Raw genomic sequence first — 18,939 nt, 5'->3', positions numbered from 1 at the left:
GGATCCAATGCCCAATGCAGAATTTCATGCTAATTGCTAGGGCACAAGGATACCCACTCCTCCTGCTGCACAACTTAATCACAATGGTAGTTTACCTTTATCTGTGGACAGACAAAACCCTTTGTGGTTTGCTGAGATTACATTCAGTTTGTGTCAGAGGAGTACAGTAAACCATGAAAAACATGGCCATGTTATACTATCGATCTGTTCATATATGTTGTAAAAACTCTAACCATATTCTGCGTTAGAAAACAGTGAAAAAGTGTAAAATTTCAAAGTCAGAAGCATATCCTCGGTAGAAGCTGACAAAGCTTTGATCTTGCAGGGTGCAACACAGTGCAACATGCAGTCATACAGTTAAGAATTCAGTAGTCCAGTGGGCAAGGCCACAAATAAGCTGCTAAGCCAGAGAGCGAGAAGATCAAAACAAATTGCAAAACGATTTAGAAAACATATCTGAATGGTGCAAAAATTGGCAGTTGACCCTAAATAACGAAAAGTGTGAGGTAATCCATCTGTGCTAAAAGGAATTTGTTAAACTTCAGTTACACGATGAATCAGTCTAATCTAAAAGCTGTAAATTCAACCAAATAGCCAGGTATTACAATTATGAACAACTTAAATTGGAAGGAACACACAGAAATGTTGTGGGGAAGGCTAACTAAAGATTGCGTTTCATTGGCAGACACTTAGAAAATGTAACAGATCAACAAAGGAGACTGCCTACACTATGCTTGTCCGTCCTCTTAGAATACTACTGCATGGTGTGGGATCCTTACCAGATAGGACTGACGGAGTACATTGAAAAAGTTCAAAGAAGGGCTGCACCTTTTGTATTATCGCGAAATATGGGAAAGAGTGTCACAGAAATGATACAGGATTTGGGCTGGACATCATGAAAAGAAAGGCATTTTTCGTTGTGACGGAATCTTCTCACAAAATTCCAATCACCAACTTTCTCTTCCAAATGTTGACACAGGCCTACGTAGGGAGAAACGATCACCACGATAAAATAAGGGAAATCTGAGCTCGTATGGAAAGATATAGGTGTTTGTTCCTTCCGCATGTCATACAAGATTGGAATAATAGAGAATTGTGAAGGTGGTTCAATGAACCCTCTGCCAGACACTTAAATGTGATTTACAGATTATCCATGTAGATGTGCCTGTCTCATATCAGGTGACTGGGTAACGCATAATTGCCAGTCCAGGATCGACAGGTACCTCCTGGTACAGGCCAAGCCAAGAGGGGATGGGTGATTGCCTGAGCTGCGACCTTCCAAAATTGCCAATTGGTCCCTCTGTCAAGTGTTCGAGAGGTGTGATCTGAGATGTGAACAATCACCTAAGGAGGGTACATTCCGCTCTGAGGGAGGAACCCCCTTTGGAAGCAGAGCGTGCCATCGGAGATGCTGGCAACTATAGCGGATTTTCTCTCAGTGAGCCAATCTTCTTCTCCATGGTCAGTGTCTACTAACGGAATGAGGCTCAAGATTCACAGACCCTCCCTGCTGCACCAAGGTTCCTCGTGGTTTCACTTACTGGAGACGGTCAGTCCTTTGCTACAGGAAATCAGTTTATTATTCAGAAAGGTGTTGATGCAATTGCTGGCCCTGTGAAATCCTTCTCTCATTTACACAATGGCACTTTGCTTTTGGAGACTACTTCTGATTCCCAAGCGCGACAACTGCTTGCAGCTTCGCTTCTCCTCAGCTATCCTATTGGTGTCAAGGACCATCGAACACAGAATTCTTCCCGTGGTGTTATTTGCACTAGGCTGCTCGAAGGTCTGACCGAGGCAGAAATCCAAATGTACCTCCCTGATAGGGGCATCATTACAGTTCATCGGGTGATGAAAAAGGTAGATGCATCCTTAGTGTCCACACGCTCTCTTTTTCTCAATTTTGGTAGAGTGGTGCTGACATAAAAGAACAAAGCAGGCTATCAAGTGATCACAGTCTGACCATACATTCCATACCTGATGTCCTGCTACCAGTGTCTTCATTACATCCCCACTCAGCCAAATGTGTAACTTGTGATAGGGATGCTCACAAAGGTGGTTGTCCACCTCCATTTTCTCCACTGCATCAATTGCAGTGGTGATGGTGCAACCTCCTCTTGAGATTGTCTCAGGCATATGCTTTCCATGTTTTTAATGATCATGCTATGATGGCAAACTGCATTTGTTATAAACAGTTGCATACACAGTGTCGTAGCATTATTTGGAATAGCAAGAAAGCTAGCTGGATTTCATTTACTAGTTCTTTTAACAGTTCCACTCACTCTGCCATCGTGTGGGCCAACTTCTGACAACTCTCTAGGGCAAAGATCCAGTCCCCAATGTCTGGCTTGACCTTAGCAGATGATGTGATAGTGGACCCTATTGCTATCTCCAACTCCGTGGACCACTATTTTATGGAGATTTGGACCTCCACCCACCATACCCTGCCTTCCTCCATCGGAAACAAGTGGAGGCGGCTCTAGCAATACCCTTCTCTTCTCAGAGTCGAGAGTGCTACAGTGCTGCCTTCACTATGAGGGAGCTCGTTCATGTTATCACTTCATCCCAATCTTCCGTCTCAGGGTCACAAGATGTTCACATTCAGATTTTGCGAACCTTCTCTTGTGAGCAAGCACTTTCTCCTTCATACGTACAATCGCATCTGGGCAGAGGGCACATTTCCTAGATGTTGGTGTGAAGCCACTGTCATACCCATACCTAAGCCCAGTAAGGACAAACACTTTTCTTCTAGTTACCACCCCATTACCCTCACTAACTATGTTTGCAAGGTGATGGAAAGTATGATTCATGTCTTGTTGGCCCAAGTCTCGCATTTTATTAACCACTGCACATTGTGGATTTTGAGTGCACCCTTCTGCAGTTGGCCATCTTGTCACTTTGTCAATCCACGTGGTGAATGTTTTTCTGCGGAAATGCCAGATTGTGGCCATGTTTTTAGATTTAGAGAAAGCCTGCGACACCTGCTGGAGGACTGGTATCATCTGTACTCTCTACATGTGGGGCTTTCGAGGCCGTGTGCCCCATTTCATTCAGAAATTTTTAAAAGACCAAATTTTCAAGGTGTGTGTGGTTTCTGCGTTGTTGGACACCTTTATCCAGGAAAACGGGGTGCCTTAGGGTTCCATCATGAGCATTGTCCTCTTTGGTATTGCCATTATCCCTATTATTGCCTGTCTCCCATCAGTTATCTCCGGCTCCTTTTTGTTGACAGATTTTGCCATGTGTTGCAGTTCTCCACAGACCTGTCTACTTGAGCGACATCAGCAGCCTTGTTTCGATTGTCTTTACTCATGGAGCATCGAAAATGGCTTTCCCTTTTCCACTGACAAAATCCTTTGTATGAATTTCTGACGGTGCAGTTGGTTTCTTCCACTGTCTTTACATCTTGGGCCTGTTGCTCTTCCAATCATTGAATCTACGAAATTCCTGAGGCTAATACTTGATAGGAAACCTTCTTGGTCCTCCCACGTCTTACCTGGCCACCTGCTGTTTGCAGTCCCTCAATGTCCTATGCGACCTCAGCGGTACTTTCTGGGGAGCGGATCGGACCATCCTCTCCATTTGTAACAGTCCCTTGTCTCTTTGCAACTGGACTATGGGTGTTATGTTTATGCATCTTCACGTCCATCCATCTTACCCTCTCTCAATACAATCCACCATCATGGCATCCATTTGGTCACTGGCTCCTGTTAAACTAGCCCGGTTGAGTGCCTGTATGCAGTCACTGCCGAACTACTGCTGTCGTACCGCCATGATTTATCTCCTCAGCAGATATGTATGCTGTTTGTCTACAATGCCTGGCCACCTATTCTGTGCCTCCTTCTTCAATGACTCCTTTGATCACCAGTATGGGGTGCATGCCTCTTCTGTTACCTCCTGGAGTATGTTTTTGGCTATTGCTCCAGCAGCTTAACTGCATGCTACCTGCCATTTTCCGAATGGGTGTGAAACCCTTCACCACCTTGGCTTCATGCAGCGGCCCATATTCACCTTTGAATTCATTCGCTTCCTGAGGACACTACTCCAACCTCGCTCTGTCACCGTAAGTTTCTCGAGCTTTGCATGGAACTTCGCGATAATACCTTTGGACTGACTGGTGTTGAGTGTGCCTTCATTATTAGTACTGACAGATTTTTGATATCTGCTTCCGGAACACTGCCCAGTATTCACAGTGGAATTCTTCGCCCTGTATCAGGCCACACAGTACATCCGGCGACACAGGCTTTTCAATTGTTTTATCTGTTCATACACTCTCAGTGCCCTGCAGAGCCTGTGCGCGCTGTACACCGTCCATCTCTTAGTGCAACGGGTCCAGGAAAGCTTTCATTTGCTCAGTCTTGATGGAGCTACTGCCATATTTATATGGGTCACTGGTCACGTCGGTCTGACGGGAAATGAGGCTGCTGACACTGCTGCGAAGGCTGTAGTCCTCGTTCCTTGACTTGCTAGTTCTTACATTCCCTCTGATCTCATGTGTTGCCATCTGTCAGTAGATGTTGTCACTTTGGCATCCTCACTGGTCTTCCTTTCATGCAAACAAACTCCAGGGATTTAAACCTCTCCCCACCTCCTCCCAACTCTGTTGCTGCGAGGAAATCATTTTATATACGTTGTGTATTGGGCACAGCCTTTTTACCCATGGCCATTTAAGTGGTGATCCTCCACCACTTTGTGCTCATTGCCCTCACCGTTTGACAGTTTGCCATTTCATGACAGAATGCCCTTTTTTTAACCACTTACATTCTCATTTATGTTTGCTTTGTGAATTATCAGGAGTTTTAGCAACGAAGCGCAGGCTGTCGACCATTTTACTTTCCATATGTTGTATCAATATGGCGAAGGAGATTTAATCTTTAGTTCAGGACCTCCGTTGTCTCTGTGGCATGGACCTTTCTCCAAGACCCTGTTTTTAGCTATCTTTCCTTCCATTGATTTGGCTTAATGTGTAGCTGGTTTTAACTTCTTTTTCATCTTCATGTTCCACAGTTTTGACACTGGCACTTATGACCCTAGTTATTTTTGCACCCTAAAACAAAGCAAACAGTTCAATAAGGGTTCAATACACTTCATTTTAATAATACAAAGGCATCATTTAGGATCACTAACTAAAAATGGTGGTGCCAGAAATAAGTAGCAAAAAGCACTGTGCATGTCTGATGAAATACTTACCCTTTACATATCAAAGTAATATACCTTCAGAAAATATTGAGTGGATGCCTGTCATTCCTTTGAGAAACATGAAGGTTTTGTGTATCTGTTGTGTCCCAAGAAATAAATATTACGACGTGTTCAAACTCATGAGGCACCTAAAACAATAAAGATAGTTTCAGAATTTTGCCCCGTCTTGAATAAATTTTGGTGAAGGCCAATGTTTGCAAGGTACTTTTGTTTACACTTAACAAAAATTCTGATTAGTTACAGTTCCTTTGTTACTGATCTACCTGCATAATTGATTTAATACTAATACACTAAACTAATTTATGTTAGATCTACAACCTGTAAAAAATTACCAGTAAACCTAGGGTAAGTAGGTCTGAGACGAGGGTGCCACCAGAAGCATTGAAACTGCGATAATTGCATAATCTTATGCTATGGAAAATGTCACTGCTGTGGGATTCAGTGTGAACTTAGGTATTAAAATGTGCATTTAGATGGTTGTAGGTTTATAGCTAACATTAATTCCCAGGAAAATGCTTGGCCATAGCTTTTAAGGGTCTGTAGCTAGATTTATACAGTCGATTGGAGCAAACCACCTCTAGTGCAGTTTTTTGTACCCTAGATAATTATGAATAATTGTTAGAGGTGCATGAACATTGTTGCAGCACATGTACCATACAGCACATCAGTTTGTTAATAAGGAGAAAAATATGTGAATAATCAAATGTTACGTTTACTTTATGAACATAACAACAACCACTACCACTACTATTACTCCATTGTGCTGTATAGTGCAAAATATTGTTCATTGTTCTCATTACAATTATCTGCTAAGATAGTGTGTTCAGTTGCAATCCGTCATGTAAAAATGATAAAAATATCCATATGATTTTTAAAAAAATTCATTCAGTTTTTAAAAACTTACAAAATAGTAATTTTTTGCCGAGTGTAAACTTTTTGAAACAATTACTTCCTGAAGGAAGGCAAAACAAAATACATTTAGGATACCTCACAGTTGTTCTCTCTACCTCTCTCCATGTCTTCCTCATTTTTGTTGATAGAATTGTAATTGGGAATGGTTAACAATATATTAGAAGGAAATCTGGTAGCCTTTTTTTATTTATGCATCTGCATATTGAAATCTTATTGGAAAAAGTCCCGTAGAACTCTTTAAGGAATCATTCACTTAGCTTTTCTCTCACATAAAGTCATAGGCGCTCGCGTCAGGTCAATTTGACCTGAGAGTCTTTTCTTCTGTACCTAGTCTTTGGCATGGTGAGAAACAGAGGTAGCCAGTCCCACGTAAATTCCATTGTTATATGATTGTGTCTTGAGGTCTGCTGAATACCATTGTCACTGTCATTGTTTTTTTGTGCGTGTTTTGACCCGACTGGACTATCTGTGTCGCTCCAGTGTTCAGTGAAGTAACCCAACACGACCACTTGTGCTGTTCAGTATTTCAGAGAAGCGACCAGACATGAGCGCTTATGCATGATCACTATCATAGTCTTTGATGTGCATCAACTCAGAAGTAAATTTGTTACTTCTTTTCAGGTCAGTTACATGTTTTAGGAAGTGTTCATTGAATACATGGAAGTTTCAATGTTGTTTCTCACGTCATTTCAGAAAATGTCCAAGTTTCTCATAGATGAGGAAATTGTCAGAGCTGTTATGAACTGATGATTAACAGTCACTATCTGATGGTAGTTCAGAAGATAGAAAGGACGTCATCGAAATAAATTGGCATGATACAGATTCAGATGTAGTTGCCTCTTCAAGTGACAAATCTTTGAATTCATTGCTAGCAATTATTTCAGTATGAATAAAGATGGGCAGACTTAATGGCATATGAAACCAGTTAGTCACAGGGGAAGACACAAAATCCAAGCCAGCTGCTTTAGTGCTAGCTACAGCGGTGAAGACTCCAGCAGAAATCATCTCTCTTTAATTTCATGATAAATTGATGGATGACATTATTATGAACACTAACATGTATATAATGAACATTTGTAGGTAGTTTGATGGATCTTGTGACGCACAAGATAGTCACTGTGTGGAGATGAGTGTCTTTCTAGGTCTCCTGCTACATGCAGCTTCTCATCTCCATTTGAAATACATGTGGGATACGGGTGGACAGTTACTATGCCATATAGAAGATTCCTGTTTGTACTTTGCTGTATTTTCTTAGATGGCAAAAGAATTAGAGATGAGAGGAAAGAGACTAGACAGGTTAGCTGCTGTGCGTGAACTTACCGCACCATTGGAAGGTAAATATTTGGAGTTACACACGCCTGAAGAATTCGTGACGATCGACAGGCAACTAATTCCATTTCGTGGACGATATTCCTTCTGACAAAATCTGCCAGAAGAGCCAAAGAAATGCGGCCTAAAGCTTTTTTACATTAGTGGACTCGAGAGTATTTTGTCAAAATGGCCTTTGAAATACATGTAGGCACAAAGCCAGATGGTACTTTCAACAAACCAAACAATTCTTCAAAAATAGTTCAAAGTTTTATTATTCCTTAAGAAGGTACTGGCAGAAATATAACTACTGGCAACTGGTACACTAGCTTGCCACTTGCAAGAATTCTATTGAAAAAAAGGTTGACATTAGTAGGAGTATTATGAGAGAACAAACCAGGTCTTTCCCTACAATTTTTGCCCAATAAACAAAGAACTGTAGCTTCACACCTGTGCAGTTTTACAAAAAAATGTAGCAATGATGTCATATGTTCCAACCATATTGCTATCTGTTGTACTCCTCTCTATGATCCATTATGATGGAAAAATCAATTAAGATAGAGGCCTTTAGAAAAAAACTGGAAGTTATAATGTTTTATAATTATACGAAAGGTGGAGTAGGCATTTGTCATCAGTTATGTTGTAATTACAGTGGTGGAAGAACAAGAAAAAGATGGCTATTAGTAGTGTTTTTGTATTTGGTAAACATACCAGCTCAGAATTCACACATCCTGTACATATTGAGTCCTGGCAATAAAGTTACAAGCAGTGAATTTCTGAAGAATGTGCCTGAGGACTTATTAGTGGACTATATTGTCCAAACGATGAACAGTTTGTATAAACATCAGATTCTATGACAAAAAATGAAGCTTTACCTAGCAGAGAGGAATTGGTACCAGCACACAAAGATGTGAACAAGAAGACCAGCTGCCACTACCTAACAAGAGGAGGTGTCACTAGTGCCCAAGTGCAAATGAAAGTAAGCATTCCACAGTGTCTGCAATTTGTTCCAAACATGGATGTAAAAAGCATACTAAAGTGATAACCATACCGTATAAAGATGACAAAGAATGAACATTTTATTCCAGGTAATGTAAAGTATCATATCTCTATCTTAAAAGGTTACTAAAACTACATGAAAATAAAAGATGATCAAAATATCACTGAAATCATCATCATCATCATTTTAAAATGGCATAAAATGTTAAATAATTATCACATGGTATGATAGAGTATTGTGTGCTCATAGACCCTATGCAACTACTTAAGGGTTAAAAAAAATCTGTGCATATAAGTTAAAATTTGTGACAAGGATCCTCTCGCCAGGAGGATCACCTTTTAACTTAGGGCTTGTTTGATCAAATGGATGCAGATAACACCTTCATGTCCTGACAGTAAGTCGTTTTACACAGTTGTATATTTTTTCCTTCTAGCATAGCTGATGCTTGTAGTTGACACAACCATTTCTGTGTGTTTTTATCACCATTTTGTTGTCTGTCTTTTAAGCCTATAAGGTTTCTAGGGTGGTCAGTAATACCAGATGGAGGTTAGTCATCTGCCTCACCAGATTCAGGCACCTTGACAGTCTACAGTATTACACAGATGAACTGCCGTATTGCTGACAAATTGATTTTGCAGGACCTGTGAGGATTTCACTTGCACCATGTACCACTATAGTGGTTGAACATCACCGTGGTATTTATAACACCTCTACCCTAAAGGCTGTGACAGTGTAACCAGGGCAACAGCCAAACAGTCCATGTTGGATGTGTACGTCACACCTACATTACAGGATGCTATTTGCTCACCTTGTGTCTCCCGAAGTTGCTGTCCCTCTCGCTGAAGATCAGGCATGGTTGAGGTACTGTTTATGATTTGGCAGTGAAACAGTCCTGGGAAAAATGCAAATCTGCTTTCCAGTAAAGAACATGTAAATTCTTTTTAAGGAGTGTCATTAATTTATTCAGCTTTGAAATCTTTACCACAACACTGTTCAAAATACAGTCATGAAATATTATGCAGTATTCCTTAGGATTGACTGCTATGTAAGTCATGAGCTTAAAACTCATTAAATATGACAGAGGTCACATTTAAATGTTACTGAATCAATAATGATGTTGCATAATAACCAATCTGTGGGGTGAACACACTTCTGCTCAAAATACTATCTATAACAACACACAACCTTGCACTGATGATTGCTCACAGTGGTGGACGTCACTGAAATCAATGTTGGCTGCAGTGGAGTTTCTGTTTCTTAGCTTTTGAGCAATCGGCAGCTGCTACCATATAAGACCATGCTATGATCAACCATTGGAAATGCCGTGTGGCTAGGGCCACTCATCAGGTAGACCGTTCGCCTGGTGCAAGTCTTTGACTTGACGCCACTTCAGTGACTTTCGTGTCGATGGGAATGAATTGATGATGATAAGGACAACACAACACCCAGTCCCTGAGCGGAGAAAAATCCGACCCAGCCAGGAATTGAACACAGGCCGTTAGGTATGACATTCTGTCGCGCTGACCACTCAGCTACCATGGGCGGACATCAAGCAATGAAAAGTTGAGATGCTGGTTCCGAGTGAATAGTCGTGCCTTCACTCATGACCACAATGTAATAGCCAATGTGCTACCCAAGAGTAGGGCTTGACACACATTACACAACATTATAGCCCACCCTGGACCAATTTGCGATGAATATTAATTGCTCTTATGCTTTCTAAATATGCCCATAATGAAATGAAATGCACCGCTTTTCTTTCGGATTTCCTAGATCATCTATTAATCTTGCTATTAATTGCTATCCAAATTGCTGAGCAAGACAACATATTTAGGTCTTGTAACCTACTTCCTTAGTGGGTGGATTAAATTTCCACCAGATTTTTCCAGTGACTGTTAGACTGGCATCTGCCTTCCCTTCCCCCCCCCCCCTCCCTCCCCCCCCCCTCTCCCCGCCCATTCACATCATCATCATGTGCAAAGAGTGTTGTGGAGCTTCCAAAGTTATCCACCACCTTATTTATGTATATTGTGAACTGTAATGTATAACACTCCATGTGATATACCTCAAGTTAAATTTACATCTGATGATTGCTCCCTTTTTAAGAATGACATGGTAAGTTCTGTTGACTAACAACTACTGAATCCAGTGTTGCAAGCCAGTTTGGAGAATTCCAAGGAAAGGAATTGTGCTCAACCATTACTATGTTGAACAGTTATTCTGTTTAAGCTACTAGTCGCAGACAGTTTTGGATGTGAACATGAGCCTTATTAACATCCCAGCATATCACTTACAAAACTACCATATAATATTAATGGAATTCGAGTTGTAATGTTGGATGCAACAGGAATTATCATAATTTTCTGAAGGCACAAAATTGTAGGTGCTGTACGGCATGTGGAACGTGACATAGAAGATGTAAGAATTGTTGCTACATATCACTTTTTTTCATTACTGTACTAGAACACTTTTGTTTATCATTAAACTTAAAATTTAGTGGTTCCTGAGAGACCTTTAGTTACTTAATACCAGGCATACGTTAAATCTTGAGACAGTGAATAAAATGAAAGCTGTGGGACTCTAGTGATAATAATATTCTGTAAAGTAGAATTTGAAACTACGTGACACATTAAAACTGTGTTCCATGCAAGACGTAGACCTGATACCATTGGCTCTAGTAGGCAGGTATTCTATCGACTGAGCTATCCAGTCGCAACTTGTGACTTGCCCCCGCAGTATTATTTCTGCCTGTACCTTTTCTCCTGCCTTCCAGTTTTCACAGAAGTTCTCCTGCCTGTCTTGCTGATGGTGGAAAAGGCATTTCTTTGCATTTTTTTCTGCTTTCAGGAATGATAGTCCTGCAAGGTATGTAAGAGAACTGTGAAATTTAGAATGTAGAAGAAGAGTTACTGGCAGAAGCAAAGCCGTGAACACAGTTCGTGAGTCGCGTTTGGATAGTTCAGTCAGTACAATACCTGCTTGTGAAAGGCAAAGGTCCTAGACAGAGTCCTGGTCTGGCACACAGTTTTAACATGCCACGATATTTCAGTTCAGCATACACTCTGCTGCAGAGTGAAAATTCATTCTTGAGAAGTAGTATTTAATTATGAATTTTGGCTTGTGTTACACAATAAGGAAAAATGACTTGCTTCATAGTCAGATGAGTAAATTGCTTAAACCATTTCATATTTTTTCTTTATTTCATCAGACTGGTAAAATGAGTAGACGTGATATCACATGCACAAACCTTTTAAGTACGGTTCAGAGGAAGGTTATCCTAGTACGCTTTTTTTCAAAAAAGCCACTGCCAGTTTTCTTTCTAGTTTGAAATTATACTCTGCATGTAATCACCTTCTTGGCAGATAAATAAAAACTAATCTGGGTAATGTAGTTACCAAAGGAGTGAATCTTACTACTGACAAATTTGTAATCCAATATGCAGAATTCACAGTTGTAATGAATACAGGTAGCATTTTGTTAGTAAGTGGATGACATAGCCTAGTTTAAATTATTTTAATGACTTAAAAGTTATTTATTCCAAAATATTTTGATTGTTAACTGATAATTTATTGGAGATAAAAAGTATCCTACTGCATTAAAGTTTGTATTTAAATACAAATACTGAAAAATATGCACAAATAAAATAATTTCCAGGGAGGCCACACCACCAATAGGACCAGCAGAAGGTCTTTCTTACAATGAAGAAATCACCCACTTAAGACGACAAATGGCTAAATTAAATCGTCGTGTCATGGCCATAGAGTTGGATAATATTAAAAGGCAGCAGCGTGAAAAAATTATTTTGGCTTGTGGACTCGCATACATTGTTTTGAAAACATTAATATGGCTAAATCGCTCACAGTAGTAATCTGTAAATAATCTGTTAAAGAATGAAACTGTTCTTGTTAATAAGCTATGTAAATCCAAAGGTGCATTACTTGTAAGGTGGTGTGAATATAGTGTGCTAATGTATCACCAAATAAATATCCATGAGGCTTGTGACAGTTTATGCAAATTAAGGCTGTAATAAAATAGTATTAATTTTTGTAAGCCGTGTTGGTTTCTGTGATTCTGAATAATGACACTAAGCACCTGTGATCAGACTGACTTTGACTCCAAACATTGTCTGCTTATTAATCTGGAAATATAGCTTTTATATTTTTGTGCATTTTAGTTTGCAGTAGTTTTGTTCTTAGAGTTTGAACATTAATGATAAATTTGTGTACTTAGCCTTTCCATGACAAAGCTGAGCTCAGTTGGCTTGGAAAAACACCTTTATGCTTACAAAGAAACACTATTTGTGGATTTCTACATCTGAATACATTGGGCCAAGCCAAAACAGTAGCTCCACAAATAATTATAATGTTTTCTGATATAAAATGTTTTCATTCCATTGTGTATCAGAAATGTGTGTAAATCTTTGTAAATATGAAGTCAATGTCAGTGACAATTGTTGAAAAATAAACTTTTTTATATATTCTAATGCAACATGGCAACTTTTCCTTGCAGAATTTCGTTAATCAAATAATTAAAGAATTTTAAAATTGCCATTGGTCAGTTTAGACTATTAAGTATGGCTGTATTGATGACACCATAAACAGTGACAGTTGTGAAAATACTTCACTTAATATTGTGTGTTGTAGTATTAGATACAGATATCTTTATTACACCATCCACTTTTGTGTGTTTGACCATTAAAAGAATGTGTGAACTATTAATTAGCTTTTAACTTTCCTGTTATGTTCGCAAAACTAATTCATCCTTTCACTGGGTTTCACATACACTGAAGGGACAAAGGAACTGTTATCGGCATGCATATTCAACTACAGAGATATGTAAACAGGCAGAATACGGCACTGCGGTTGACAATGCCTATATAAGACAACAAGTGTCTGACACAGTTGTTGGATCGGTTACTGCTGCTACAATGAAAGATGACCAAGATTTAAATGACTTTGAACATGTTGCTATAGTCAGCACATGAGCAATGGGACGCAGGATCTCCAAGGTAACGATGAAGTGGGGAATTTCCCGTACGACCATTTCACGAGTGTACTGTGAGTATCAGGAATCCGGTAAAACATCAAATCTCCAACATCACTGTGACAGGAAAAAGATCCTGCAAGAATGGGACCAACAACATCTGAAGAGAATCATTCAATGTGACAGAACTGCAACCCCGCAAATTGCTACAGATTTCAATGCTGGGCCATCAGCAAGTGTCGGTGTGCAAACCATTCAATGAAACATCATTGATATGGGCTTTCAGAGCTGAAGGCCCATTCGTGTACCCTTGATGACTGCACATCACAAAGCTTTGCACCTCGCCTGGACCCATCAACATCAACATTGAACTGTTGATGACTGGAAACATGTTGCCTGGTTGGACGAGTCTCATTTCAGATTTTATCGAGTGGATGGATGTGTACGGGTATGGACACAACCACATGAATCCATGGACCCTGCATGTCAGCAGTGGATTGTTCAAGCAGGTGGAGGCCCTGGAATGGTGTGGGGCTTGTGCAGTTGGAGTGATATGGGATCCATGATACATCTAGATATGACTCTTGACAGTGAGACATATGTAAGCATCTTGTCTGATCACTTGCATCCATTCATGTCCATTGTGCATTCCAAAGGACTTGGGCAATTCCAGCAGGACAATGCAACATCCCACACATCCATAATCACAACCAAGTGGCTCCAGGAACACTCTCCTGAGTTTAAACACTTCTGGCCACCAAACTCCCCAGACATCAACATTACTGAGCATAACTGGGATGCCTTGCAGCATGCTGTTCAGAAGAGATCTCAACTCCCTTGTACTCTTACGGATTTATGGACAGCCCTGCAGGATTCATGGGTTAGTTCCCTCCAGCACTACTTCAGACAGTAATCAAAGTCTATGCCACATCGTGTTGCGGCACTTCTGCGTGCTCACGGGGGGTCCTACACAATATTTGGCAGGTGTACCAGTTTCTTAGGTTCTTCAGTCTAATTACTTTGTGTTCTCAAATGAAATATGCATAAATCATTCTAAAGTTTGGCTCCTTTCTTTCAATTATTTGTACTTGAACATAAGAGTGTTGATTTCATGACTGTATTTTTTTAGTGTTGTTACCAATTGATCTACAGCACCTTCCATAACATTATGTTGGGTGTCGGCTAGCCATTGTACCTTGGTTTATCGAGTTCCTTTTATGATGGTGAATCTTAAGTCTTCTGTTTTTGCTGTATGTTCTTAAAGATTGCAGACATGTCCTATGCAATTAAACAAAATAATCCAGTAAGAAAATAAAATTCTTCTGAGCCTTAAAGTGTCAATATACTGTCATGGACACTGGCTCCAAAGATTTTCCTCAGTATCTATTGTTCCATTTTCTTGATGGCATTTGCTTTTAAAGTTAATGATGTTTCTACATCTACATCTATACTCCGCGAGCCACCTTACGGTGTGTGGCGGAGGGTACTTATTGTACCACTATCTGATCCCCCTTCCCTGTTCCATTCACGAATTGTGCGTGGAAAGAACGACTGCTTGTAAGTCTCCGTATTTGCTCTAATTTCTCGGATCTTTTCGTTGTGATCATTACGCGTGATATATGTGGGCGGTAGTAATATGTTGCCCATCTCTTCCCGGAATGTGCTCTCTCGTAATTTCGATAATAAACCTCTCCGTATTGCGTAACGCCTTTCTTGAAGTGTCCGCCACTGGAGCTTGTTCAGCATCTCCGTGACGCTCTCGCGCTGACTAAATGTCCCCATGACGAATCGCGCTGCTTTTCGCTGGATCATGTCTATCTCTTCTATTAATCCAACCTGGTAAGGGTCCCATACTGATGAGCAATACTCAAGAATCGGACGAACAAGCGTTTTGTAAGCTACTTCTTTCGTCGATGAGTCACATTTTCTTAGAATTCTTCCTATGAATCTCAACCTGGCGCCTGCTTTTCCCACTATTTGTTGTATGTGATCATTCCACTTCAGATCGCTCCGGATAGTAACTCCTAAGTATTTTACGGTCGTTACCGCTTCCAATGATTTACCACCTATGGCATAATCGTACTGGAATGGATTTCTGCCCCTATGTATGCGCATTATATTACATTTATCTACGTTTAGGGAAAGCTGCCAGCTGTCGCACCATGCATTAATCCTCTGCAGGTCCTCCTGGAGTACGTACGAGTCTTCTGATGTTGCTACTTTCTTGTAGACAACCGTGTCATCTGCAAATAGCCTCACGGAGCTACCGATGTTGTCAACTAAGTCATTTATGTATATTGTAAACAATAAAGGTCCTATCACGCTTCCCTGCGGTACTCCCGAAATTACCTCTACATCTGCAGATTTTGAACCGTTAAGAATGACATGTTGTGTTCTTTCTTCTAGGAAATCCTGAATCCAATCACAAACCTGGTCCGATATTCCGTAAGCTCGTATTTTTTTCACTAAACGTAAGTGCGGAACCGTATCAAATGCCTTCCTGAAGTCCAGGAATACGGCATCAATCTGCTCGCCAGTGTCTACGGCACTGTGAATTTCTTGGGCAAATAGGGCGAGCTGAGTTTCACATGATCTCTGTTTGCGGAATCCATGTTGGTTATGATGAAGGAGATTTGTATTATCTAAGAACGTCATAATACGAGAACACAAAACATGTTCCATTATTCTACAACAGATTGACGTAAGCGAAATAGGCCTATAATTATTCGCATCTGATTTATGACCCTTCTTGAAAATGGGAACGACCTGCGCTTTCTTCCAGTCGCTAGGTACTTTACGTTCTTCCAGCGATCTACGATAAATTGCTGATAGAAAGGGGGCAAGTTCTTTAGCATAATCACTGTAGAATCTTAAGGGTATCTCGTCTGGTCCGGATGCTTTTCCGCTACTAAGTGATAGCAGTTGTTTTTCAATTCCGATATCGTTTATTTCAATATTTTCCATTTTGGCGTCCGTGCGACGGCTGAAGTCAGGGACCGTGTTACGATTTTCCGCAGTGAAACAGTTTCGGAACACTGAATTCAGTATTTCTGCCTTTCTTCGGTCGTCCTCTGCGTAGTACTTCCAGGAGAATGTCCAACTGACAGTGGTGAATGTTTGCCTTTTGTGTATATTCCAGATGATTGTGTAGGCATTACACAGTTCTTCTTGTGTGTTTCTTATTGATAACTTCGATGTTTCCCGTGTTCCCAATAATTTTACCTAAATAGTTGAAGCGTTTCGTCTATATTATGATGCCACTACTCATCATAAGTGACTCCAGCTTTGAGTTCATGTACTGTGTAACAGGTCTGTAGGCCACTTTTGATAATGATCTCATGAGGCTTCTATAGGATGTGTCTTGGTTCAGTGGAGTCTAGGAAATTTTTGCTATGTCATCAGTAAAGACAAAGAATGTGATGTTAATTTGTTTACTTTGTGTTCCTATATTTATTTCAGGTAATTTCTTCTACCTTTTTTTATTATCTCATACCAGACTATTGATCCAAAACCCTCAGGTCTGATCTCTAGTCACTCTGGGGATTATCTGTCACTTATCACTTCTTTCACGTTTGGCAATGTTTGTTGTGAAAAATGCTGAACTGCACTGTAGTTTGGAGTCCTCATTAAACTGTAGGTCCCCCTATAACTGGCTGGATCAGTGAGTTCAAAGGTGACAGGAAGACAGCAGCATATCACCTCCGCAGTGACCATGCATAGTAAAACATTGTCTTCAAACCAATCTCTGGATTGATTACAACTATAGTTTTTAGTACTAGATATTAACATAGTAGATTAAACTCGAAGGTGTGGACAAATCAAGTCCTAAGGAGGGGAAGTGAGAATTCTTTGTGGATGACAGAAAAGAAATATTTTGATAATTGTTTGGGTCAGCATTGTGACCTTTTTGTCTGGTGGGTAATTCACTGCTGTTTTCCAATCTGCAGCTATAACTTCTGTGCCACGCATTAACAATGACGGTTTGTAGCTAGTGAATTAAAAGTTTGCCTGCAATCTTTAGCATCAGGTCAGTTGTACCATTTTCCAAGGGATTTTCTTTTTAATGTGTATTTCTTCGTGGATCAAGCTATATGATTCCTGGCTAGGGATGGAAGTGTTGAATTGCAGTTGTTCTGCATGACATTCACAGTTGTGAAACTTCTCATAGTAATGCTCCAGGATGACGCAGCTATCCTTTGGGTTGGTGTCAAGTGTTACATCTGGATGGTAGAGGCACTTGGAGTGTGTCATTCTTTCCTAAAACTGCAGAAGACATTTTGTGTGGTGCTCTGTTGAGTCATTATTGATTTCCTCCAGCGTATTGAAGTGGTGTGGTTTGTGCATTTAATTCATTCCAATGTTTTTTATGTTCAGTACATACACCAGTTTTTAGAGTTTTGGATGGGGAATTCCAGGGCTCTCACACTTTGTGGAGTCCACCAGTGGTGTTTACATTAAGGTCTTGTTTTCTGTAACTAGGTAAAAATATTTAGAAAAGTACACAAATGTGAACAGTATATTTACATATGGGAATGTGAATTTCATTTCAAATTTTAGAAATTAAAGTATCATAAACAAAACTACTAATTTGCATAAGAAACCTTGTAACATTTGTTAGTGGAAAAATGCACAAGCAGCCCCCCACCCCCACCCCACCCCACGTCTCTCCCTCTCCCTGCTCTGTGTGTGTGTGTGTGTGTGTGTGTGTGTGTGTGTGTGTGTGTGTGTGTGTCCTTTCCTTCTCTCAATAACTAAACTATAGTCCTACAGATTCAGGAATTCTCCTATTGACAAGGAGTCAGTGTCATTGTGAAGCAAATATGGTTTCATTTGGTTTTTGAACTGGAAAGATGTTACATAGGATAGAACACCGCCTCAGACAGTTGAAAAGCAATGAGTCAGAATGAATTTTACCACTCTCGTCATACAGGACAAGCATGCGTTTAAAACCAGAAACAGACCTAAAAAGAGACTGATCATACAACACACATCTTGGGCTCAGATTTTCAGTGCGTGCCAGTACAGTAAATTCTCTCTGGGTTGCTAACCACTTTAACACACTGTGTAAGCTACATATCCACTAGCCCCAGCCGTCACAGCCCCAAAAGCAGTTGTTGTACATGTGCAAAACTAAGATACACAAGACAGGTGTTGGGTCAACTGAAGAATGGGATAGAAACTGTCGGCTTTGACCAATGACATCATAGTTTACTCATGAATATTAATATCTTTATTTTTGAGTCGTAGGCAATAAATTGGTGGTCTTCTGTAGTGAGGTGTCGTTACTGTAAATTGAAATAAGTGTTTTTGTTTCTAGGTGTGGATTTATTTATCTTAATTGTAGTGTGGTATTCAAATTTTACACTTGTTGCTTTTTTCACCTTTGCTAGTACTAGTATTACTAAGATATTTTTCAGTTGATACTAGTACTATCAATGGCAAAAAGACCGACATATGAAAAATTTGTATCCTGTACTTCAGTACAGGTGATATGTAACATTGGCAGCTTTTGCCTCAGTTCTTTAGTTGACCTATAT

The 18,939-nt window shown here is 40.1% G+C and overlaps 1 protein-coding gene across 2 annotated transcripts in view; it reads left to right on the top strand.

Annotated features, from left to right (window-relative positions):
* LOC124595611 (transport and Golgi organization protein 11) overlaps nt 1-12,907 on the top strand; it is a 43,987-nt gene extending 31,080 nt beyond the window's left edge. For both annotated transcript variants that reach the window (XM_047134429.1, XM_047134428.1), the window contains exon 5: nt 12,074-12,907. In XM_047134429.1, the coding sequence (XP_046990385.1) occupies nt 12,074-12,284 (211 nt within the window). In that variant the 3' untranslated portion in view covers nt 12,285-12,907. The remainder of the gene's footprint in view (nt 1-12,073) is intronic.
* Nucleotides 12,908-18,939: the final 6,032 nt, after the last annotated feature.

Source organism: Schistocerca americana, chromosome 2 (genome assembly GCF_021461395.2).
Source record: "Schistocerca americana isolate TAMUIC-IGC-003095 chromosome 2, iqSchAmer2.1, whole genome shotgun sequence".
NCBI classification, from domain to species: Eukaryota; Metazoa; Arthropoda; class Insecta; order Orthoptera; family Acrididae; genus Schistocerca; species Schistocerca americana.
The sequence above is the reverse complement of the archived record's forward strand: the minus strand, read 5'-3'. Positions and strand labels throughout refer to the sequence as shown.